The sequence below is a fragment of the Hemiscyllium ocellatum genome, chromosome 31 (genome assembly GCF_020745735.1).
Source record: "Hemiscyllium ocellatum isolate sHemOce1 chromosome 31, sHemOce1.pat.X.cur, whole genome shotgun sequence".
NCBI classification, from domain to species: domain Eukaryota; kingdom Metazoa; phylum Chordata; class Chondrichthyes; order Orectolobiformes; family Hemiscylliidae; genus Hemiscyllium; species Hemiscyllium ocellatum.
The window spans coordinates 44,683,821-44,708,892 of NC_083431.1; the positions used below are offsets into that span (position 1 = coordinate 44,683,821).

Genomic DNA, 25,072 nt, shown 5'->3' on the forward strand with positions numbered 1-25,072 from the left:
GTTATAAAACAGTGCTGGAGAAATTTGAGAGTCTGGCAGCAACTCCAAGAGTCATACAAAACTCGAAACATTAACTCTCCAGCACTATTTTTTTATTTCGAAATCTCCAGAATCCGCAGTATTTTGATTTTTATTCGAGTGCATAATCAACTTGGCACGTTTAGGACTGACGAAGCGAGCCGCTGTTCCCATTTGTCTACTTTATTTCATGCTCTTGTCAATGTTGGTTTCACAGATGCACTCTCAGTTCGGGGTCATGCTATAGCACAATCGAATAATTGTGCAAGGCTGATGGGAAAATTCGTGTCCGGAAGATTATTTTTAATGCAAATTATCACTTGGAATGAATGCTGCGTTCAAGAATACAGCACAGACTGGTACAAGGGTTAGCAGGAGGATCCTGGTAAATCCAATCAATAGGTGCAAATACATTTCTCTTCAAAACTATTATGACAGTGAAAAGGATTAGGCGAGTTAGAAATCTGTAGGGGTAGAAATTTTTTAATCTGAGATGAAATCACTACAGCACTATTCTGGCACAAAGAGACAGCTGGGATTTAAAAAAAAGGTAAACCTATCTTGGAAATGTGCCAGTGTTTCATCTAACTGTTGCAGATTTGTAACCACCACCTTATTTTTCTGAAGTGGTACAATGTTCACTTAAGCAGCTATATTATTTACACAATTATTCCAGCTAGGAGAAAGTGGGGACTGCACATGCTGGAGATCAGAGTCGAGAGTGTGGTGCTGGAAAAGCACAGCAGGTCTGGCAGCACCTAAGGAGCAGGAGAATGATATTTCGGGCATAAGCCCTTCATCAGGAATGAGGTTTATGGGTCGGGGCTGAGAGATAAATGGAAGGGGGTGGAGTTGGGGGGAGGTAGCTGGGAAGGCAATAGGTGGATGAGGGTCTGGAGGGCAGTGCTGGGTTGGAGGCTTGGGGCTGGGATAATGTGGGGGGAGGGGAAATGAGGAAGCTGTTGAAATCCCAGTGTGATTGCAGGGTCCCAAGGTGGAATATGAGGCATTCCTCCACCAGGCATCGGATGGTAATGGTTTGGCGGTGGAGGAGGCCCAGGACCTGCATGTCCTTGACAGAGTGGGAGGAGGAATTGAAGTATTCATCCACAGGGTGGTGGGGTTGGTGGGTGCAGGTGCCCCAGAGATGTTCTCTGAAATGATCTGCAACAAGGTGTCCTGTCTCCCGATTTAGAGGAGACTACACTGGGTGCAATAGAAGCAATAGATTACATTGGGAGAGGTGGAGGTGACTTTCTGATGGATGCGGAAGGATCCCTTAGGGCCTTGGATGGAGGTGAGGGGAGTGGTGTGGGTGCATTTTGCACTTCCTGTGGTGGCAGGGAAAGGTGCCAGATGTGGGCTGGTGGGGTGTGTGGACCTGACAAGGGAGTCGCAGAGGGAATGGTCTTTTTCGGAAGGCTGATAGGTGTGGGGAGGGAAATATATCTCTGGTGGGATCCGTTTGAAGGTGGTGGAGGATGATGCATTGTATGTGGAGTTTGATGGGGTGGAAGGTGAGGACCAAGGGGTTCTGACCTTGTTGCGTTGGGAGGGGTGGGGGTTCAGGAGGGGTGGGGGTTCAAGGGCGGTGGTGTGTGAAGTGGAGGAGATGCGCTGGAGGACATCATCAATCACATGGGAAAGGAAGTTGCGATCATGGGAGAAGGAGGCCATCTGGGATTTTCTGTGGTAGCAATCCTCAGAACTAGTCATCCTGGGAACAGATGCAGTGGAGGTGGAGGAATTGGGAATAAGGGATGGTGATTTTTCAGGAGGTAGGGTGGGAGGAGGTGTAGTCTAGGTAGCTGTAGGAGTCAGTGGGCTTGTAATAGATGTCTATGGTAAGATGGTCACCAGAGACTGTGGTGGAAAGGTCCAGGAAGGGGAGGGAGGTTGCCGAGATGGTCCAGGTGAATTTGAGGTTGGGGTGGAATGTGTTGGTAAAGTTGAACTGTTCAACCTCCTCATGGGAGCAGAAGGCGGTGCTGATACAGTCATTAATATAGTGGAGGAACAGGTGGGGGGATGGTGCTGGTGTAACTGCAGAAGATGGACTGTTCCACATATCCGACAAACAGGCAGGCACAGCTGGGTGCCATGTGGGTGCCCATGACTACCCCTTTGGTTTGGAGGAAGGTGAAGGATTGGAAGGGAAAGTTGAGGGTGAGGATCAGTTCAGTCTGGCAGATGAGGGTGTTGGTGGAAGGGTACTGGTTGGGACTGCGTTAGAGAAAGAAATGGAGGACTTGGAGACCTTCGTCATGATGGATTGATGTGTACAGGGATTGGATGTCCATGGTGAAGATGAGGTGTTGGGGGCCAGGGAAACTAATCTTGAAGGAGGTGAAGGGCATGGGTGGTGTAACAAATGTAGATGGGCAGTTTCTGGACTAAGGGGGACAGGACAGTGTCGAAGTAGGAGGAGATGAATTTAGTGGGACCGGCACAGGCTGAGACAATGGGCCGACCGGGGCAGTCAGGTTTGTGAATCTTAGGAAGAAGATGGAATCAGGCAGTGCAGGGCTCATGGACGATGAGGTTGGAGGCTGTGGATCCGAGATCCCTAGAGGTGATGAGGTTGTGGATGATCTGGGAGATGATGTTTTGGTGATGGGAGGTGAGTCGTGATCAAGAGGGCAGTAGGAGGAGGTGTCTGCAAGTTAGTGTCTGGCTTCAGTGGTGTCGGGGTCTGTGAGCCACACTACTACTGCACACCCCCCCCCCCACTTTTCTGTGGGTTTGATGGTGAGATTGGGATTGGAGCAGACAGACTGGTGGGCTGAGCATTGAGGGTGAGAGGTTGGAGTGGGTGAGGTGGTTGGACAGGTTGAGGCGGTCGATGTCATGGCGGCAGTTTGAAATAAAGAGGTCAAGGACGGGTAGCAGGCCAGCACTGGGTGTCCAAGTGGAAGGGGTGTGTTGGAGGTGGGAAAAGCGTCCTCGGTGTGTGGGTGTGTGTCTCGGTTTAAAAAGTAGGCATGGAGGCGGCAGAAGATTGCAGCATATGCTGGAATAATTGATTAATGAGTTTGACACATATTTCAAAATCTTACACTAGTTCCCAAGTTGTCTTTTAAAAAATACCTATGTCTCTGCTCCTCCTGATCAGTTTGGTACCATACTTCAGAACTAATGTGGTCTTGCAGGTGGATAATATAAGATTTGCATTTGTAAACTTTTCATGACCACAGCATTCCAAATGCTTTACAGCTAATGAGGTATTTTTAAAAGCACAGTCATTTTAATAATGTAGGAAATGAACAGCCATTTCTACACACTAGGTTCCCACAAACAGAAGTGTCATAATGATGATCTCTATTGTTAAAGATGTTGAAAGGAAAAAAAAAGTCAAAACACAGAACATTCCTGCTCTTTGTATGGTACAATGGGAACTTTTACTTGTGGTGATAGGGCCTCAATTTAAAGTCTGACTGGGGGGGACAAAAAGCCTTCCAGTACTATTCTTGATGTGTCAGTTTAGATTACATCGTCTAGAGTGGACTTTAGACCCACAACTTCTGAGTTAATGAGGAAATCGTTAGTTTGAGTCAAAGCAAATTTAACCTTAAATCGTTTTAGCCCGTACAGGCAGATTGAGATTCCACAGCATGTACATGTGCATAAGGAAGTTTTAATATTGTCTGCAACATCTACTTCTCAAATAGCAGCACCACCTCAAAAAGATTGAATTTTTATTCATCTCATTGTACAATTTGAGATCTTGCTATGTGCATTTTAGTGTCATATTTACCTACAAAAGTGTGAGGGTCTTGTATTGCAGAGGTAGTGTTACTACCTGTGCATCAGATGGTTTGGGTTCAAATTCTACCTGCCCTGAAGATGTATCACAGCATAATTTGGCTATAAAGTAGTTTGACATGTCATGTGGAATTTAATAACTGTACAGGTGTACTTCTCTTATTAGTATAATTATTTTTTAAAAACCAGAGTGTAAAAATACTGTTACAGTGAAGGGAACATGCCTAAGCAAGGAAATGATGGCCTGGTGTAATTATGCTAGACTATTATTCCAGAAACTCAGGTAATGTTCTGGGGACCTGGGTTCAAATCCCACCACAGCAGATGGAAGAATGTGAATCCAATTAAAAAAAACTGGAATTCAGGATCTACTGATGACCACAAAGCCATTACCAATTGTTGGAAAAACGCACCTGGCTCACCAATGACCTCTAAGGAAAGAAATCTGCCATCGTCACCTGGTCTGGACTACACGTGACTCCAGACCCACAACAATGTGGTTGACTCTTAACTGCCCTCTAAAATGCCGAGCGAGCCACTCAGTCAAGGGCAGTGAGGAAAGGCCAATACATAACTGGCCAGCCAGTGATATCAGTGTCCCACAAGTGGATAAAAATTCTAGAATGACCTTTTCCATTCTCCCCCACCCCCATAACATTCTGATTTGAGTTTCATGTTGAGATGATTTATGTAATAGAAAGCAAATAAACCTTTCCACTCTAAATGTTTCAGTATCTATCTTACTATACTCCAGTAGTTTTGCTGTGGTGGCCAGGAAATGGCTGCAAGAGTGCTGAACTGGGAAGTAATGGCTTTGGCAATGATCTGGCAGAGACACTGCTGAGCTACTTGATGAGATCAAAGAAATGTACAGTAGTAAAGTTAGGTGAAGGGGAAAGACTGAGAACCACTTCAAAAATAATGCAGAAAGAATACCTGGAAATTAATTACTTGACTTGCGCTTTTCCAGCAACACATTTTCAGCTCTGATCTCCAGCATCTGCAGTCCTCACTTTCCCCTTAAAGTTAAATTAATAGATCTTCAAGATATAACGGGAAAGGGAGCAAGTCAGGGCAGGCAGGAACCGAGGACCAGGTAGGACTGATAAATTAATCAGCATTTACTTCAATGCAAGAGGCCAAACAGGGAGCACAGATGAATTCAGGTTTGGAACATGGGACGAGGATATCATAGTAGACAATAGGTGCAGGAGTAGGCCATTCTGCCCTTCGAGCCTGCACCACCATTCAATATGATCATGGCTGATCATTCGTAATCAGTATCCTGTTCCTGCCTTATTTCCATAACCCTTGATTCCACTATCCTTGAGAGCTCTATCCAACTCTTAAATGAATCCAGAGACTGGGCCTTCACTGCCCTCTGGGGCAAAGCATTCCATACAGCCACCACTCTCTGGGTAAAGATGTTCCTCCTCAATCTCTGTCCTAAATGGTCTACCCCGTATTTTTAAGCTGTGTCCTCTGGTTCGGCACTCACCCATCAGCGGAAACCTGATTCCTGCCACCAGAGTGTCCAATCCTTTAATAATCCTATATGTCTCAATCAGATCCCCTCTCAGTCTTCTAAACTCAAGGGTTTACAAGCTGAGTCGCTCCAGTCTTTCAGCGTAAGGTAGTCCCGCCATTCCAGGAATTGACCTCGTGAACATATGCTGCACTCCCTCAATAGCCAGAATGTCTTTCCTCAAATTTGGAGACCAGAACTGCACACAATATTCCAGGTGTGGTCTCACCAGGGCTCTGTACAGCTACTGAAGAATCTCTTTGAGTCTATACTCAATCCCTCTTGTTATGAAGGCCAGCATGCTATTAGCCTTCTTCACTACCTGCTGTACCTGCATGCTTACCTTCATTGACTGGTGTACAAGAACACCCAGATCTCTTTGTACTGCCCCTTTACCTAAAATTGATTCCATTTAGATAGTAATCTGCCTTCCTGTTCTTGCCACCAAAGTGGATAACCATACATTTATCCACATTAAACTGCATCTGCCATGCATCTGACCACTCACCTAACCTGTTCAAGTCACCCTATAATCTCCTAACATCCTCCTCACATTTCACTCTGCCACCCAGCTTAGTATCATCAGCAAATTTGCTAATGTTATTGCTAATACCATCTTCTATATCATTAACATATATTGTAAAAAGCTGTGGTCCCAGCACTGATCCCTGCAGTACCCCACTGGTCACTGCCTGCCATTCCGAAATGGAGCTGTTTATCACTACTCTTTGTTTCCTGTCAGCCAACCAATATTCAATCCATGTTAGTAATTTGCCCCCAATACCATGCACCCCAATTTTGCTCACTAACCTCCTATGTGGGACTTTATCGAAAGCTTTCTGAAAGTCCAGGTACACTACATCTACTGGATCTCCCTCCTCCCTCTTCAGAGTTACACCCTCAAAAAATTCCAGAAGATTAGTCAAGCATGATTTCCCCTCCATAAATCCATGCTGACTCTGACCTATCCTGTTACTACTATCCAGATGTGTCGTAATTTCATCCTTTACAGTAGACTCCAGCATCTTTCCCACCACTGAGGTCAGACTAACTGGTCTATAATTTCCTGCTTTCTCTCTCCCACCTTTCTTAAAAGGTGGTACAACATTAGCCACCCTCCAAACCGCAGGAACTGATCCTGAATCTATCAAACTCTGGAAAATAATCACCAACGCATCCACGATTTCTCGAGCCACCTTCTTCAGTACCCTGGGATGTAGACCATCAGGCCCCAGGGACTTGTCAACCTTCAGACCTAACAGTCTTTCCAACACCAATTCCTGGCAAATATAAATTCCCTTCAGTTCAGGTCCTACAGTCACTGTTACCTCAGGGAGATTGCTTGTGTCTTCCCCAGTGAACACAGATCTGAAGTCCCAATTCAATTCTTCTGCCATTTCTTTGTTCCCTGTAATATATTCCCCTGTTTCTGTCTTCAAGGGCCCAATTTTAGTCTTAACCATTGTTTTGTCTTTCGCATACCTAAAAAAGCCTTTTCTATCCTCCTTTAGATTATTGGCCGGTTTACCTTCGTACCTCTTTTTTTTCTCTCTGCATATTTCCTTCTTAGTAATCCTCTGTTGTTCTTTAAAAGCTTCACAGTCCTCCGTTTTCCCACTTATCTTTGCTATGTTATACTTTTTCTCTTTTAACTTTAACTTTATATGTTTCTTAACTTCCCTCATCAGCCACGGCCACCATGCCTCCTCCTAGGATCTTTCTTCCTTTTTGGAATGAACTGATCCTGCATCTTCTACATTATACACAGAAATATCTGCCATTGTTCCTCCACTGTCATTCCTGCTAAGGTATTGCACCATTGAACTTTGGCCAGGTCCTCCCTCGTAGCTCCATAGTTCCCTTAATTCAACAGAAATATTGACACTTCTGATTATACCCTCTCCCTCTCAAATTGCAGATTGAAGCTTATTGTATTATGGTCACTACTTCTCAATGGCTCCTTCACTTCAAGGTCCCTGGCCAATTCTGGTTCGTTGCACAATACCAGATCCAGAATTGCCTTCTCCCTGGTAGGCTCCAGCACCAACTGTTCTGAAAATCCACCTCGGAGGCACTCCACAAAGTCTCTTTCTTGAGGTCCAATACTATCCTGATTCTCCCAGTCTACCTGCATGTTGAAATCCCCCATAACAACTGTAGTAACATCTTTGCGACAGGCTAATTTCAGCTCCTGATTCAACTTACATTCGACATCCAGACTAATGTAATTATAAAAACATAGCACAGGGATGGACAGGTTGCCAGGGTTGGGGGATTTGAGCTATAGGGAGAGGCTGAACAGGCTGGGGCTGTTTTCCCTGGACCATCGGAGGCTGAGGGGTGACCTTATAGAGGTTTACAAAATAATGAGAGGCATGGATCGGATAAATCTTTTCCCTGGGGTCGGGGAGTCCAGAACTAGAGGGCATAGGTTTAGGGTGAGAGGGGAAAGATATAAAAGAGACCTAAGGGGCAACTTATTCATGCAGAAGGTGGTACATGTATGGAATGAGCTGCCAGAGGAAGTGGTGGATGGCAGTACAATTGCAACATTTAAAAGGCATTTGTCTGGGCATGTGAATAGGAAGGGTTTGGAGGAATATGGGCTGAGTGCTGGCAGGTTGGGTAGGGATATTTGGTCGGCATAGACGGGTTGGACTGAAGGGTCTGTTTCTGTGCTGTACATCTGACTGGCAGCTTAATGTTCTAGAATACAAATCCTATAGGAAGGATAGAAAAGGGGGCAAGAGAGGAGGGGGAGTGGCCTTTTTGATAAGGGATACTACTGTACTTAGGGATGATATTCTTGGAAATACATCCAAACAAGTTATTTGGGTGGAACTGAGAAATAAGAAAGGGATGATCACCTTACTGAGATTGTATTGCAGACCCCCTAATATTCAGTGGGAAATTGAGAAACAAACTTGTAAGGAAATTTTGACTATCTGTAAGATATAGTAGGGGACTTTAACTTTCCAAACATAGACTGAAACTACCATAGTGTTAAGTATGTACAAGAAAATGTTCTGATTCAGTATGTACCTACGAGAGAAGGTGCAAAACTTGACCTTCTTCTCTTGAGAAATAAGGCAGGGCAGGTGACTGAGGTGTTAGTGAAGGAGCACTTTGGGGCCAGCAACCATAACTCTATTCATTTTAAAATAGTGATGGAAAAGGATAGACCAGATCTAAAAGTTGAAGTTCTAAATTGGAGAAAGGCTAATTTTGATGGTATTAGGCAAGAACTTTCAAAAGCTGAATGGGGGCAGATGTTCGCAGGTAAAGTGACGGCTGGAAAATGGGAAGTCTTCAGAAATGAGATAACGAGAGTCCAGCGAAAGTACATTCCTGTTAGGGTGAAAGGAAAGGCTGGTAGGTATAGGGAATGCTGGATGACTAAAGAAATTGAGGTTTTGGTTAAGAAAAGAATGAAACATATGTCTGGTATAGACAGCAGAGATTGACTGAATGCTTAGTTATGAAGTAGGAGTATACTTAAGAGAAATCAGGAGGGCAGAAAGAGGACATGAGAGAATTTTGGAAAATAGGATTAAGAAGAATCCAAAGGGATTTTATAAATACATTAAGGACAGAAGGGTAACTAGAGAGAGAAAATAAGACCCCTCAAAGATCTGCAAGGCAGAAAATGTGTGGATCTGCAGGTGATGGGGGAGATATTAAACGAGTATTTTTGCACCAGTGTTTCATGTGAAGAAGGACATGGAAGATATGGAATGTGGGGAAATAGATGGTGACATCTTGAAAAATGTCCATACTACCAAGGAGAAGGTGCTAGATGTCTTGAAACACATAAAGGTGGATAAATCCCCAGGATCTGATCAGGTGTACCCTAGAACTCTGTGGGGAAACTGGGCAAGTGATTGCTGAAGCCCTTTTGTATCATTGATAATCACAGGTGAGGTGCTGGAAGACTGGAGGTTGGCTAACGTGGTGCCACTATTTCAGAAAGGTGGTAAGGACAAGCCAGGGAACTATAGACCAATGAACCTGATACTGGTGCTCGGCAAGTTGTTTGTGTAAATCCTGTCCCTCAGGATTTTCTCCTATTTGGAAAGGCAAGAACTGATTAGGGATAGTCAGCATGGCTTTGTGCGTGGAAAAATCATGTATCTCAAACTTGATTGAAGAAATAACAAAGAGGATTGAGTGCAGAGTGGTAGACTTGATCGATATGGACTTCAGTAAGGCATTTGACAAGGTTCCTCGTGGGAGACTAGTTAGATCTCATGGAATTCATGGAGATCTAGCCATTTGGATACAGAACTGACCAAAGGTAGAAGTCAGGGCGGTGGTGGTGGGTTACTTTTCAGACTGGAAGCCTGTGACTCGTGGTGTGCCACTAGGATCAGTGCTGAATCCACTATTTTTCGTCACTTTATATAAATGATTTGGATGTGAATATATAAGGTATGGTTAGTAAGTTTGCAGATGACACCAAAAACGGAGGTGTAGTGAACAGCGAAGAAGATTACCTCCAAGTACAAAGGGATCTTGATCAGATGAGCAAATGGGCTGAGGAGTGGCAGATAGAATTTATTTTAGATAAATGCGAGCTGGTGCATTTTGTAATACCAAATCTTAGCAGGACTTACACACTCCTGGGGAGTGCTGCAGGTTCATAGTTCCTTGAAAGTGGAGTCGCAGATAGATAGGATAGTGAAGAAGGCATTTGGTATGCTTTCCTTTCATTGGTCAGGGCATTGAGTATAAGAGTGGGGAGGTCATGTTGCAGCTGTACAGGACATTGGTTAGGCCACATTTGGAATATTGTGTGCGGTTTTGGTCTCCCTCCTATTGGAAAGGTATTGTGAAACTTGAAAGGGTTCAGAAAAGATTTGCAAGGATGTTACCAGGATTGGAGGATTTGAGCTATAGGGAAGGGCTGAATATGCTGGGGTTGTTTTCCCTGGAGCGTCAGAGGCTGAGGGGTGACCTTCCAGAGGTTTATAAAAATGAGGGACATGGATAGGATAAATAAACAAGGTATTTTCTCTGGGATGAGGGAGTCCAGAACGAGAGGGCATAGGTTTAGGGTGAGAGGGGAAAGATATAATAGGGACCTAAAGGGCAGCTTTTCACACAATGGGTGGTGTGTGTATGGAATGAGCTGACAGAGGAAGTGGTGGAGACTGGTACAATTACTACATTTTAAAAGCAGCTGGATGGGTCAATGAATAGGAAGGGTTTAGAGGGATATAGGCCAAATACTGGCAAATGGGACTAGATTAGTTTAGGATATCTGGTCAGTATAGACTAGTTGGACTGAAGGATCTGTTTCCACACTGTACATCTCTATGACTCTTTGGCTCTAAATAAAAATCACCAGAGACACCTGCAGGTGATAGCTCACAACTACAAGCAGATACAGCTTTATTTTGTACTTGCTACCTGATGGGAATGTCATGTAACATTTTGGGGGTCACTCATAAGAGTGCCTGTATAAGTCTTAATGTTGCTCATCGGTGTGTTGAATCTCTTGGGTGGGGGGGGGGGGGGAACCTCTGGTGCTGACTAAGAACAGGGATGAGATGTCACATCAGAAGGCTGAAGGACTAATTCCCCACTATCTAAGAACCCCTGGTTAGAATAGAATCCCCACAGTGTTGAAACAGACCATTTGGCCCAACAGGTCCACATCAACTCTCTGAAGAGCATCCCACCCAGACTCATCCCCTTACCCTATCCCTGCAACCCCTATGGCTAATCCACCTAACTTATATATTCCCGGACACTATGGGCAATATAGCATGGCCAATCCACCTAACCTAGGAGAAAGTGATCTCCAGCATCTGCAGACCTCAGAGTCGAAAAGTGCGGCGTTGGAAAAGCACAGCAAGTCTGGCAACATTTCAGGCATAAGCCCTTCATCAGGAGTCAGGAATTTCTGATGAAGGGCTCATGCCTGAAATGTCAGCTCTCTTGCTCCCCAGCCCTTTCCAATTGCACACTTTTTGCCTCTAATCCACCTAAGCTGCACATTTTTGGACAGTGGGAAGAAACAGGAGCACTGAGGAAACCCATACAGACATGTGGAAAATGTGCAAACTCCACACAGACAGTTGTCCAAGGCTGGAGTTGAACCCAGGTTCATGGCACTGTGAGGTAGCAGTGCTAACCACTGAACCACTATGCTGTCATCCAATGACACTCCTGTTTCAGAATTGCAGCAGCTGGGATTTGTACCTCAAGCCTAGGCAGTCCTTGTCCATCATATCTACTTTTCATATATAAGAAGCCATCAGTCATATGTGATGGGCAATGGATGGAATTCTTGGTTGCATTATAGACAATTAAGTTGAGTTTGTAAAGTGTATTCTGGGATGTTTCCTGAGGATCAAGCGATAATACATCCTGAGGATGTTACGAGTTCTTATGCATTCAGTCTTTTGAATTGATCAGAGAGCAGCTAATTCCAAGTTAGCTATCCAGCTCTTAAAACTTTTCCATATCCGCAACACTGCCCATGAATTGATTCAGGCACTAAGGTACCTCTGCATCACCCCAGGGCAGTAATTTCTATAATATTTCTTTTCAGTGATCCAAGTTTTTTTCACAATTGTATAGAAAGATCTTCTCTTCAGAAGTGAAAACTTTGGATCTTCAATGTATTAATTGTAAGACTGTGTTATCACAATATGCCTGGACTGTTTTAATGTTCTTCATCATACCAGCACACCAGTCATTAAAAACTGCAAAATTTTCTGTGAAAGCTAGGGTGGAGCAATTCACTCTTTTGCTGTTCAATATCAATAGATACTCCTGAATTGGCCTCCTCCAAGATGCACAATAACAGATTCAAGGCAATGTTAAAGAATATTGGAAACTAGAGGGCCCCCTGCTTAAATGCCCAATTTTTATTGGTTTTGATTTTGGTTTTCCTCCATTACAGTCATAATCAATGTGTGTTTCTAGGTCATTAATTAATTGTATGAATTTTAGGGAGACAAATTACTAATAAGGCACTAATGAGTCTATGTCCCTCTGAGTCAAATGCCTTTACAAGGTCAACAAAAATACAAGGTACTTTCTATCCTGTTTGGCATCTTTAACAATGTTCTCCAGTGTTGTGATGTTGTCACTACATCCTGGGGTTACCAGTGATGTTCCTCCAGTTATCAATGTTTCTCACATTCTGCTTTTTGAATCAGACTAGCCTGAATCTTTTTTTAGTGAGTTCAGGATGGTGCTGGTTTTTAACCACAGGGCAAAGAGTTGCGGCAAACATCTGACATTCCCATTGTGAATATTCTTGAATATCCCCTAATTTCATTCCATCTGGACCAGTTGCACCCTGGGTCTATCTCCATGATGACTGAGTTGACCTCTTGTTCTCTATGGGATGCAACAACTGGATGTCATCCCTTTGACTGGAGTATTTTGTAAATTTGTCAAGATTTCCCACTGACCAGATTGTACTTAAATTGTGCTTGAGCTCCTGCTTCGAAAGAGGACATAATGTTATGGCTGCCATCCCCATTATCTAGCGGGCTAGTCGATACCTATTATGTTTATAGAGCAACTGAGCTTTTCTGAGCTGTGCCTTTTACTTGCCCATCCTTTCCTCACACCCATATTCTTTTTGTGTCCATATCTTTTTAATCTATCTTGAGATACGTTCTATTGGCCTGGGAGTAATTTTGTGCTGTTCACCACCAGTCACTAGAAATGTTGTGGAAATGTTGGTGGTGGACAGGGTTGGACAATGTCCAAAAAAAAATCACATACCAGGTTATAGTCTGACAGGCTTATATGAAAACATGAGCTTTTAAAACTCTGCTCCTTCCTCAGGCGTAGTATGGGAGAGGGGAGGAATACTGACACAGAATTTATAAGCAGCAAAGGTAGCTACCCTAAAACTGACCACCTTCTGTTGAATCTTTAATCAGTTAGAAAAGAGACACCAGTTTCTATTATTTAAAATGCAAAATCCAAATTTTTTTCAAATCACTGTCCTGAGATAATTAAAAGTTTTATCAGTGTACACAAAGCTGGTATCTCAGGTCAGACAATATATTTTAGGTGTGAGGCCATGCTTAGACTCTGTTTTAAACTGGAAATAGTTTTTTTTAAAACAACAGATATATTCAATCTTGCTCAAAAAGTAAAACCCAGCTTGATTCCAGTACAATGTATACAGTACATTGTCCCAAGATGAAGGTTTTATTAATGACTTGAAAGAAATCTGGACTTCGCATTTTAATCAATAGAAACTGGTGTCTCTTTTCTAACTGAATAAAGATTCAATAGAGGGCAGCCAGTTTTAGGGAGCTACCATTCTGCTAATAAATTGTTGGTATTCCTTCCCCCTCTCATACTACGCCTGTTGGACTATAACCTGGTGTTAAGTCATTAGAAAGCTAATGACTGGTCCATAAGACTCAACTCCTACACTCTGACTTTGGGATCACCCTTCTTATTTAATATTTCTTCATGCTGGATTGTTTGATTGTCATCATCACAATTTTTGGGATTACAGGCCAGGTGTCAAATGATCCTTTATCATTTATTGGGTACTCCTTCTAGATACCAGCTTAGTCAAATGGACCGATGTCCATAGCACCGTCTTCAGCCTTGTTGGGGGTTGGTGGTTGTGCTACCATGCTGATTCCCTGCAACACACTGCACTTGTCAGAAATTTGCTTGGGTGTTTTCGTGGTAAGGAAGCCGGTGACCTTTTTATTTATAAATGAGCATCCCACATATTGCTGTTCCAGTTGATAGAGAAGATGTGTTTCTCAACGAGAATATTAACTCTCATTTGGAGCATGAGAAGGCCCTGACTTGTTTGGCGGGTCCTCCATCTTTGCACTTAGCATGTGGTATTTTCTACTCTTGTCACCACATCTTAGCGACATGGGCTATTTGTCACTTGACCTTCCTCCTGCTATGCTAGGTATTTCTCCAGGATGGTAACGGCTGGGGAGTATTGTCAAGATTAGAGTGGTGCTGGAAATGCACATCAGGTCAGGCAGCATCCGAGGAGCAGGAAAATCGATGTTTCGGGCAGGAGCCCTTCATCAGGAGGTATTGGGGAATATTGCTGAAGAGACCTTGGGGTGCAGGTTCATACTTCCTTGGAATTGGAGTCACAAGTAGACAAGGTAGTGAATACAGTGAAGGTTCCACTTTGGGACCCTCCAACCACACAGCATTAATGAGGACTTCACCAGTTTCCTCATTTCCCCTACCCCCACCTTATCCCACATCCCTTTCAGCTTAGCACCGCCCTCATGACCTGTCCTACTTCTCCATCTTCCTTCCCATGTATCTGCTCCACCCTTCTCTCCGACCCATCACCATTACCCCCACCTCCATCTACCTATCACATTCTCAGCAACCTTCCCCAGCCCCACCTCCCTCCCCCTTCCATTTCTCTCCACCCACTCGGCTCACAAGCCTCATTCCTGAAGAAGGCCTCTTGCCCGAAACGTTGATTCTCCTGCTCATCGGATGCAGCCTGACCTGCTTTGCTTTTCCAGCACCACCCTCTTGACTTGGTAGTGAAGGTGGTGTTTGATACTCTTGCTTTTATTGGTGAAGGCATTGAGTATTGAAGTTGGGAGGTCATGTTCCGGCTGTACGAGATATTGGTTCGCCCTCTTTTGAAATAATGTTCAATTCTGGTAACCCTTCTACAGGAAAGATGTTGTTAACCTTGGAAGGATTCAGAGAAGATTGACAAGGATGTTGCCAGGTTTGAAGAGGTATGGGGAAGAGGCTGAATAGGCTGGTGCTATTTTCCCTGTAGCAATGGAGGCTGAAGGGTGGCCTTATAGAAGTTTATAAAATCATAAGGGATATTGATAGGGTGAATAGTCAAGGTCATTTCCCCAGCATAGGGGTGTCCAAAACTAGACACCATAGGTTTAACCCAAGAGGGGAAAAGATCTACAAGGGACTTTTCATTCAGTTCATGTATGGTATTAGTTACTACAGGAAGTGATGGAGGCTGGTACAATTATGATATATAAAAGGCATCTGGAGTCGTATATCAATAGGAAGGATTGACAACGATATGGACTAAATATTGGCAAATGGGATTAGACCCTATAACTTGGAGCACTTTGTTGAATGTTCTTTAGCTGATGTTTTTCATCCATATGGACATGAGAAGTGCCAAATGTCAAAAAGCACAGAGTTAGTGTTCAAAATAATCCATCAGTGGTGTAGTGTATCTTAGCTTTATTAATAGCAGTTTTTTCACATGTCAGTTCAATGACTGGCTCCATGTAGGCGGTCATATTGGCTGTTTCATTGCTGAGAATATTGCCAACCCCTTCAATTGAAGTTACCCTTCCCAATTCCTTGTAAGAGAAGATGTGTGTTTTGATGGTGTTGTTAATCTCTGTTGTAGGCCGTCTAAACATATTTTACCATCATGTGTTTGGCTGTATCTACTGGAACTCCTGATCTTCATGACCTGACTCCCGGATCAGGCCTGCATAGGAATGCACCACAGTCTTATGGGTCTCATTTCCATTTCTTCTGTCTGTGTAGAGACAGACCTCTTGCCAGCACTGAGTCTTGTTGGAACTTGTGTGGTATCAGCATTTTTCACACCACACTACCACATTCACACCCATGGGAAGGTTATTTAAAATCAGAGATACATCCCACCAAGATGCGTGGGCTATTCAAACCCTCCATATGCTGTGCTTTCTGAGAGTGACAACTCACACTGCTTGGTGTCCTCCTCCACATGCACACAATTGCCTCGTGATTTTTCAAGGACTCTTGGTCAGCTAGTTTCACTGCTGTTTCTGGCAATGCCAGTGGGGATGCATGACTGTCATTGTGGTAGACAAAATCACAACGAAACTACCACAGAGGTAATCGGTGAGGTGAGGCTTCCATGAGAGACCCATCCTGAAGAGTCATAGTTACTCATAGTTAATGGAGTGTCACCTAGTCCCCTAACTAAGATGTATCTTACTTGCTATATGCAATAGTGTATCTCAGTGGACAGAACTGAATCAATATTGAAAATGTATATGTGGGAGACTAGAGGTTAACATCAGGGAGGCAGGTGAAGCTTAAACAAAACTGATGTTGGAGAAACTCAGCAGAGGGAAAAAAACAGTTAACATTTTGAGTCCGAATTGAAGATAGCTGGGAAAGGGTGGCATTTGTGCTAATGGCAAGAGTAGAAAGAGTGGCCCAGTCACACAAAGAGACACCAGAAGGGGTAGGTAATCAAAGGCGATGCTGATCTTTGCTAGCTAGGTAAAGTGTTAACCCCAAAAATGTAAGTGACAGAGGATTGAACCATTCTAAAAGAACTGATATTTTAGAAACTGTGATTAGATAATCAACAGACTAATTCTCAATTCAAAATTACTTAAAATGTAAGCTTGTTGGACAGAATTCTAAAATATTAACTTTAATTACACTAAGGACAAAGTTAAATTAGAGCACAAAATTAATTTACAATATTAGCATTTATTCAAATTAAAATCTAAACATTTGAATGTAAAATTGATCACTACCTCCCTGATTTGGGAAAGCCACAATCAGTGGTTTCTGAGGAAATATTTGACAGGTTGGCATAATTTGAACTGCATACCTAGTTCATTAATTAAAAATAGATAGTCATTTCATAACATGTCAACACTCAAACCATCACCTATTTCCACTAAATTTGGATTGAATAGATTATAGATTCTCTACATATGTTTCATGTATTATCTCCCTCACAAATAAAAGCCTGGTTTTGGCTAGTGTGCACAGTACATTGTGCACTAATGTGCCAAAACAACTGTGCCAAAGCATGACTCTGATGCCATAATTTCTGACAAAAGGCTGTTTGTTTAAAAAGGGACAAGATCAGTAGTGGATAGCTGTTTTTCAATGGTATAGCAGAAAAAAAGAAATCCGATGCAAAATCTCTTTACTCTTGTATAACCCTAATGAAACCTTTATAATGCTGCAAAGGTTCGGACACATGATCCAGACCACAGCATTAGGAAGGTGGGACTTTTTTTGTTTTGTAGCTATCCCAAAGCTGAGTTTGTAATGAAGAATACTTGTACTTGATGTTTTATAACAGTAATTTCATACAGGAACACCTTGAAAGCTCAGTGCGAGGTCCAGGAGTTCTCTTCCCAATGTCTCTTGATTCCCTCCACGGCTGAACTCTTCGGATAGCTCTCTGAAGGTACTGCAGATCCGCCTTGATTTAATATCTTGCCTGTTTATGCCATGTTTCCATGTATATCGTGCTTCTCCATATAAAGCAATTAAAGATCTCCTTGGCAAATGTATGGCTACCTCTACATCTTTGTAAGGGACATGCCTTTGACAGGTGTCAGTGATTTTCACACTACAGTTATCCGGGCAAAGAACTTGAGTATTATCATCATGGAAATTACAAAGGCTCTTTGAATGATCAGTTACTGGATCACAGGACTGTGCATTGCACACCATATTATGATGTAGTTGGATGAGATCCTTTGAGTCACAAGACATTGATAATATAGTCTCAGACAACAGGTTCAGGCTGACCAAACGCTCACCCCATAACCACCAGTCATCAAAGTGTGAGTCAATGGAAGAGCCACGTTCCGGTCTATAATCCAGGTTACATTGCTCCACAGGCAGAAAGCTTTTCAACACAGGATACTGTATCATTCGGTTTAGGAGGAAATGGCTGAAGCATGGTAGGCCACTGAAGCTTCCCACTTTCAACTTGTGCTTTTTAAAATTCACCTTTGGACCATAGTCCTGCATATTGACAAAGAAAAAAAATAAGTAATAATACACCAAGACCTAAGAAAATTATCTACGCATTGTTAGCAATTACCAAGTATTTCTAAATGTGAAAACTTTTTTTCAGAAAATGTTTTGAAAGAGCAAAGAAAATAGCAAAGCCAATTTTGAAAGTTTTAATATCACAGGAAACAATACAAAGCAGGTTTACTTAATTTTCTGAGATAAGGCACTGTATCTTCCACTTGGGGATATACAAAGTATTGTAGAGTAAATAATTGGATGTAGAGGGTGTGCTGCAATCTTTCGGTTGAGACAGAAAACTACTATTTGTTCTCTCAGGTGGTTGTGAAAGTACCAGCGTTCTTATCTTTTGGATAGTAGAAGAGTTCTGCCAGTTTTGCCATTTAACCCTCAATCAGCCTCTCAAAAAGGAAACTGCCTATTGTGATTATTAATTTTTTTTTGGCTTTCCCCTTCCCTAAATTACAACAGTAGCAACACTTCAAAGGTAATTGAGCAGTACTTTGGAAAGGCCTGATGATGCAAATGTTACAAAGGAATTGCAAAATATTTCAGTTTATGGCAATCGTGATGATATCAGAAATGCGACATTGCTAAACTAACTGCAGATTGCTTCACTTTCCAGATTAATTAGTTAGTCTTCCACACTAATGTTCATTAGACCACACAATGAATTATTCATTAAACCCTGTTTCTCAAACAAAAAATTGCCCATGAAAGATTACTTTGGGTTTGCACTGATAAGGAAGTCAAATATGACTTGTCACAAATGGATTCCGGAGTGAAATTACCTATAATGTTAAACAGTAACACTGAAGGATATAGATGACATTTGAAATAACTGGAATTTGATGAAGGTTGTGCATCTTAGTGGCATTTGCTTATTGTTGTCAATCTCAGGAACTCCCTCAACTCTTAACTGTTCATACAAAAATATTCACTAAACAGAAAAGTGAAAACTCACATCCCATGAGATTGAAGAAATTACAGAACACAGGAAAAAAATTCCAAACCAGGAAACGTGGAAAGATCAGTCTAAATACAAGTGCCTATTTTCTTTGAGATGGTAGCAGAATACCTTAATCCAAAGTTTGATTTGTATAAGTGATCAGTTTGAAATGCAAGAGTATATTGCCATTCAGGTATTTGGGACTCCCCTATTAGTTCTTAGTGTAATGGGAGGTATTGCACAGGCTGGTCTGAACTATGCTGAATCTGTCATAAGTTAATACATCATATTGAGATTCATGCAAAAAAATGCTGTCAAGCTGAATATATAAACAACGTTCTAACGCTGACCCATACATAGCACTTTTTTTAATGCACCAGGAAAACCTACCTGTTTCTTGCGTCCAGATTGTGAAGGCTTCCATTCATCATTATCCATCAGGTCCACCAGCTTGGTTTCCTCCTCTTCATTTACAAAATCATCTAATAAAAATACTCCAGGAAACGGAAAAGTCCAGCCACTTAAACTAGAGTCATCATTGCCAATTGCTAAGCCCAATGTAGGATGATAAGTAAAATGGTACTTCCTCTGGGGAAAGAGAATTTGATAACCATTTGATTCAATTCCTTAGAATATTAATTATTTAACACGCAAGCATGGCAGGTAAAGGAGTTATTTCATAAACATGCAAGACAATAGAAGAGGAAAGACTTTGAAAGTTTTAGCACAAAAGGAAAAAAACCCCAAAATTTTAAAGTTGACATAATGAGACAAGACAAGCAGAAGGCTAGAAGAACATAGCAAGCCAGGCAGCACCAGGACGTGGAGAAGTCAACACTTCGTGTGTAACCCTTCTTCAGTACTGGAGGGTGGGTATAGTGAGAGCTACAGATAAAGGGGGTGGCGGGGGCGGGGTGCTGTAGTGGGGATAAGTGAAGACAGGTAGAGGATACGACCTGGTTGGTCAATGGGAGGAATGAATCCGGTTGGTGAAAGGGAGTCAGGGGATAGGAAGGGAGCAAAATGGTCCAAATATTGTCTCTCTGTCAGCTGCTTTGTTTCCTAGAGTTGCTTGGCAGGGAGCGAATGCTGGTAGTTGTGGTCTACTGGGAAAATAGCAATTTATAAATAAATTGTAGAAAATATTGTGTAGAATATCTAAGGCCCTTAAAGGAGTGGCATGTTTCTTTGCTCAATAGAATTGAATTAGTAACATTTTTATTTCACGGCCAATGACCTATTTTAAAGTAGTACTATGACTTCATCAGAATAAATGTTTGCCATTTGATCCACAAGGTCGTACAAATTAGGAACATAATTAGGTTTGAACCTGCTCCACTATTTGATAGGATCACAGCTGATCCGACAATCTTTATGGTCCATGTTCCTACGTTTAAGTCTTGAATATTTTTAACAATCCAGTCTATACAGTCCTCCACTTAAAAAAAAATTAACTAATTCAATACCCTCAGTGAAAAAATTCCTCCTATCAATCTTGAATGGGCAACCCTTTACTCTAAGTATACACTGGTCCTACTCTCCCACAGGAGGGAACACCTTTTGGCAACTACACTGTCAAGCCTATTTTGTTTCAATAAGATTGCTTCTCATTCTCCTAAATTTGAAAAAAGTACAGAAAAGTATCTATTCAATGTTTCCTCCAAAGAGGAAGAAAATCCTCCAAACCAGTATTGCCCATCTGGGGTAGAGATTAGGATTTTTTCTCTTTCAGATGGGTTGTGTAGTTTTGGAATTCTCAGAAGGCAAGTCAGTGAATCTTTTTAAGGTAGTAGTAGATATATTTTTAATTAGGCAGGGGAATCAAAGGTAGGTAGAAATATGAAATTCAAAACATAAACAGACTATCTGGCACCTTATTGAATGCTGCACAGGCATGAAGGGCTAAACACCGGCACAGTGACTAGCACTGCTGCCTCATAGCGCGAGAGACCTGGGTTCAATTCCCACCTCAGGCAACTGTCTGGGTGGAGTTTGCACGTTCTCCCCGTGTCTGCGTGGATTTCCTCCCACAGGCCATAGATATGCAAGTCAGGTGAACTGGCCATGCTAAATTGCCTGTGGTGTTAGGTGAAGGGGTAAATGTAGGGGAACGGGTCTGGGTGGGTTGTTCTTCGGAGGGTTGGTGTGGTTTTGTTGGGCCTGTTTCCACAATATAAATAGTCTAATCTAACCTACTTCTGCATCAACTGCATGTTTGTACATACATCGGGCAGAATGCTCTCTTTCTGCATTGCAACAATACTAAGATTCCATTTTCTACCCCACCATTATTAACATCCATTCATCCTCCAGTCAGCAGCCTCCATCGGATTTGTCAATTTCAAGATCCTCATATCTATTGTTGAATCCCTCCAGGCCCCTTTTAAATCTTCCCTGTTCCTTCCATCAAAACTTGATACTCCTGTAAAATCACATCTTGAACTTCTTAGTGATAACCATCAATCCTTAGAAACTTCTGTGCACGAAAGGACTTGTTCAAAGCAGCTTCCCACAATTGCCCATAATAGCATTTGTTACAGTGGCACAGACAGAAGAACACACGAATTAGGGGTAAGAGTCAAATTTGGATTGGGAGAGGATTTGTAGTTGAAAATGTGTTGCTGGTTAAAGCACAGCAGGTCAGGCAGCATCCAAGGAACAGGAAATTCGACGTTTCGGGCATATATGAAGGGCTTATGCCCGAAACATCGAATTTCCTGTTCCTTGGATGCTGCCTGACCTGCTGTGCTTTAACCAGCAACACATTTTCAGCTCTGATCTCCAGCATCTGCAGACCTCACTTTTTACCAGAGGATTTGTACCCGTCTAGGTAAAGGGATAAATACAACCTCGTCATTTTGCAGGTGCTGGCTGACTGCTGGAAAGATTTGTTTTTAAATTTTCTAATCGGATTTCGAATATTGCAGGATACCCAATAACACACAAAACCAAAATTACGCTGGAAATCTACAATCTTGGAGATGGATATGCTCAGCAGGCTCCGACATCACTTTGGAGGGAAGGAGGAGTTAATGTTTGGGGGTTTATAGCCGTGGATGTTGAAGTATCTCTGTTAATCAATCGGTTATCAGCGCTCGGATCCAGGCTGTTCCCGGAGTGGAGGTGAACTCTTACCAGCTGGCACTTCGTGACCGCTTCAATCCCACCCCGCTCACAGACCAGGCACGAACGGATCCCTTTGCAACCGCAGCCAGGCGGGCCGTTGCTCTGCATGGACATGCTCACGCCTGCCGCTGGGCTCAAGGCCAGAGGCCTGCACCGACAGAGCAACAGCCTTCACACGGGATCGTAGACAGACACCCCACGACCGGTGATGAACACTCCCTTCTCCCACCCCCCTCAAAATGCGCACGCGCGAGCGCCAACCGCCGGTCACGGACTCTCCCCTGACACGCTCCCTCAAACTTCCCATGCGCAGATGCCAACCGCCGGGTCATGGACCCGCCCCTGTAGCTCTCCCTCAAAATGCGCATGCTCCAAGGGCCGCTCGTGGACTATCCCCTGACACTCCCTCAAAATGCGCATGCCCCCAAGGGCCGCTCATGGACTATCCCCTACTCCCTCAAAACGCGCATGCGCGGATGCCAACCGCCAACTGTGGTGGCGCGAGCGTTTGTTGTGAGCGCGCCCGGCTTAAATTTCGCGGGAAACCCTGGAACCTGGAACCAGCGACGGGAAAGAGTTGGTATTTAATGCTGCCTGCTTGGGCTAAGCGTTGTGAAATGTGCTGACTGTAAACTTTGTGCAGAGCCCGATTTGTGGATTTAACAAGGGAATGGGTGGGCGGGCTCTGGGCCTGAGGATTACAGAATCGTGGTAACGGCGGTGAAGAAATCAAACTTACATTTGTATAGCGCCGTTCGCACATATTACCTCTGGGGCGTAAACGCTGCCGAGAAAAGCTTCGCCGAGCATGAGCCCAAAGACAGCAACGTGATAATAACCTTTTTTTAAAAGGTGCAACTCACACGTGAAAGCAAGGAGGACAGTTTAATGGGCCCAGATTTGCGACCACTCTATCAAAACTCCCCGTTAATGCTAGATAAAACCGAAACAACTTCTGACCAGCTAATGAGTGGATATTTAGGTGCCGGCCGAGTCTCAATGTGGAAGTGTGACTTAGGAAGAACTTTGAAAGACAGTGCCAGTTTAAGAGAGGTAAAGGGAGCTGAGTGTACATGATCACAGATCATTGTAAGTGGTAGGACAGGTAGAGAAAGCAGCAAGGAAGATATTCTCGCCTTTATTCATAGGGACGTAGAATACAAGAGCGAGGACATCTTCAATTTGGAGAAGACACTTGCTGGAGTATTATGTACAGTTCAGGTATGTACAATATAGGAAGGATTCTAGGAATGAGGAACTTCAATTCTGAGGATGGATTGAAGAAGTTGGGACTGTTCTCAGAGAGAAGAAGGTTGAGGAGATTTGATAAGACTCTCAAACACATTAGTAGGTTGGATAGAGTAGACAGGAGAAACTTTCCACTTGTAAAAGGAACAAGATTTAGAGATCTGTCAAAGAAGCAAGGATAATGTGAGGAAAAATGTTTTTACTCTGTTAGTAGCTAGGGTGTGGAATTCATTGCTTGGAAGTGTGGTGGAGGCAAGTACAGTTGATACATTGAAGAGGGTGTTGCATATTTGCATAATTTTTAAGGGTATACAAAAAAAAGCAGGAGATTAGCACTAGGTAATGATGCTCATTTAATGAGATGGTACAGCCATGATGGGCCAAAAGGCCTCTGTGGCACAACACTTGTAGTTAAGTAGTGAAATATGTTGTCAGTGAAGCTCTTTATTGCCATAAGAAATGCTGTTGTGCTCTTCACAGTTGAAACCTGCACAGACATCACTGTTAAGATGTAAATTTTAGGTTAATTACTGAAGATCTGATGGAAAGATCTCAAGCCTGGTTCAGTTAGGGGTAAGCATGTTTTCAGTGCTATTAAGTCACTCTTCCTACTAAACAACCTCTGGCTCTGACAACTAACTTTTGAGTTGAAGTCTCATTCCAACAAGTAAAATTGACATTGCAGATTATGATCATTTGTTTATGGTCATCTTAATCCAAGTTGTATGAGCCAATTTATTTCCATTTGAATTGAATAACTTCCTCACTGTTTACTTGCAGAGAGTGTAAAATTCGAAAGGACCTGAGAGGCAACTTTTTCACACAGAGGGTGATTCATATAGAAAGTAGAATAGTCCAGCACATTACAGGCCCTTTGGCCTTCAATGTTGTGCTGACCGTTTTTCCGACACTAAGATCAAACAACCTACATACCCTTCATTTTACTATCCTGTATGTGCCTATCCAAGAGTCGCTTAAATATCCCTTAACTGCCAGAGGAAGTGATAGATGCAGACACTGTCACAACATTTAGAACACATATGGACAAGTATCTGAATAGGAAGGATTTAGAGAGATACTGGCCAAATGCAGGCAAGTGGGACTAGTTTAGTTTGGGAAACTTGGTCAACATGAACGAATTGGATTGAAGGGTTTGTTTTCGTTCTGAATGACAATATGACACTGACTCCATAATTCTTGAAAAATTCACAAAGTCTGTGGGAAACTATATGCAAAAAAACCCCCAAAATTTCTGTTACTCAGGAAATCCTGTGTTGTTTGATGAATTGAAAAATTCCAATCCATGAATTCCAAAGTCCTACATCCCTCCATACTGAGCTGTAGTGTCAAATAGAATTTTATGCTCAATTTTCTGTATAACCAGTAATTTACAGCACATTAAAAGGTAACATGATTGTGATGTTTCCCAAAATCTTGATTTATGCCATTACGCCACTTGATTAAAATCAGTGCATCTCATATCTTTAATACCAGCATGACTTTTTAATTTAATATGTAGTGAGGCACAAACCTATTGTTCCCATATTGCTCCCTGCTGTAGCAAAATCTTTCGACTTAATTATTGCAAACTCGGCACTAATATTCACTGCAAAGACGTCGGGAATTTTAGTCCTTCAACTAAATCACTTAATTAATGTTTAAAGTTTATTGATTTCTAGACTGGGAGAATTTAG

General features: G+C 42.6%; 2 protein-coding genes across 5 annotated transcripts in view; one reads left to right on the forward strand and one right to left on the reverse strand.

The window, feature by feature from the left end:
• Nucleotides 1-15,506: 15,506 nt before the first annotated feature.
• Nucleotides 15,507-22,348, reverse strand: alkbh4 (alkB homolog 4, lysine demthylase). Its single transcript, XM_060848148.1, has 3 exons — nucleotides 22,140-22,348; nucleotides 19,395-19,592; nucleotides 15,507-18,046 (listed from the first exon to the last, which is right to left on the reverse strand). Exons 1-3 carry the CDS (start codon nucleotides 22,242-22,244, stop codon nucleotides 17,378-17,380), a joined length of 972 nt encoding a protein of 323 aa, XP_060704131.1. The 5' UTR covers nucleotides 22,245-22,348; the 3' UTR covers nucleotides 15,507-17,377.
• lrwd1 (leucine-rich repeats and WD repeat domain containing 1) overlaps nucleotides 22,263-25,072 on the forward strand; it is a 51,399-nt gene continuing 48,589 nt past the window's right edge. For 2 of the 4 annotated variants that reach the window (XM_060848144.1, XM_060848147.1), the window contains exon 1: nucleotides 22,614-22,706. The gene's annotated coding sequence lies outside the window, so the exon portion shown is untranslated. Of the gene's footprint in view, nucleotides 22,336-22,613; nucleotides 22,711-25,072 lie in introns of those variants that run through there. The other 2 variants (XM_060848146.1, XM_060848145.1) reach the window with 2 other exon arrangements.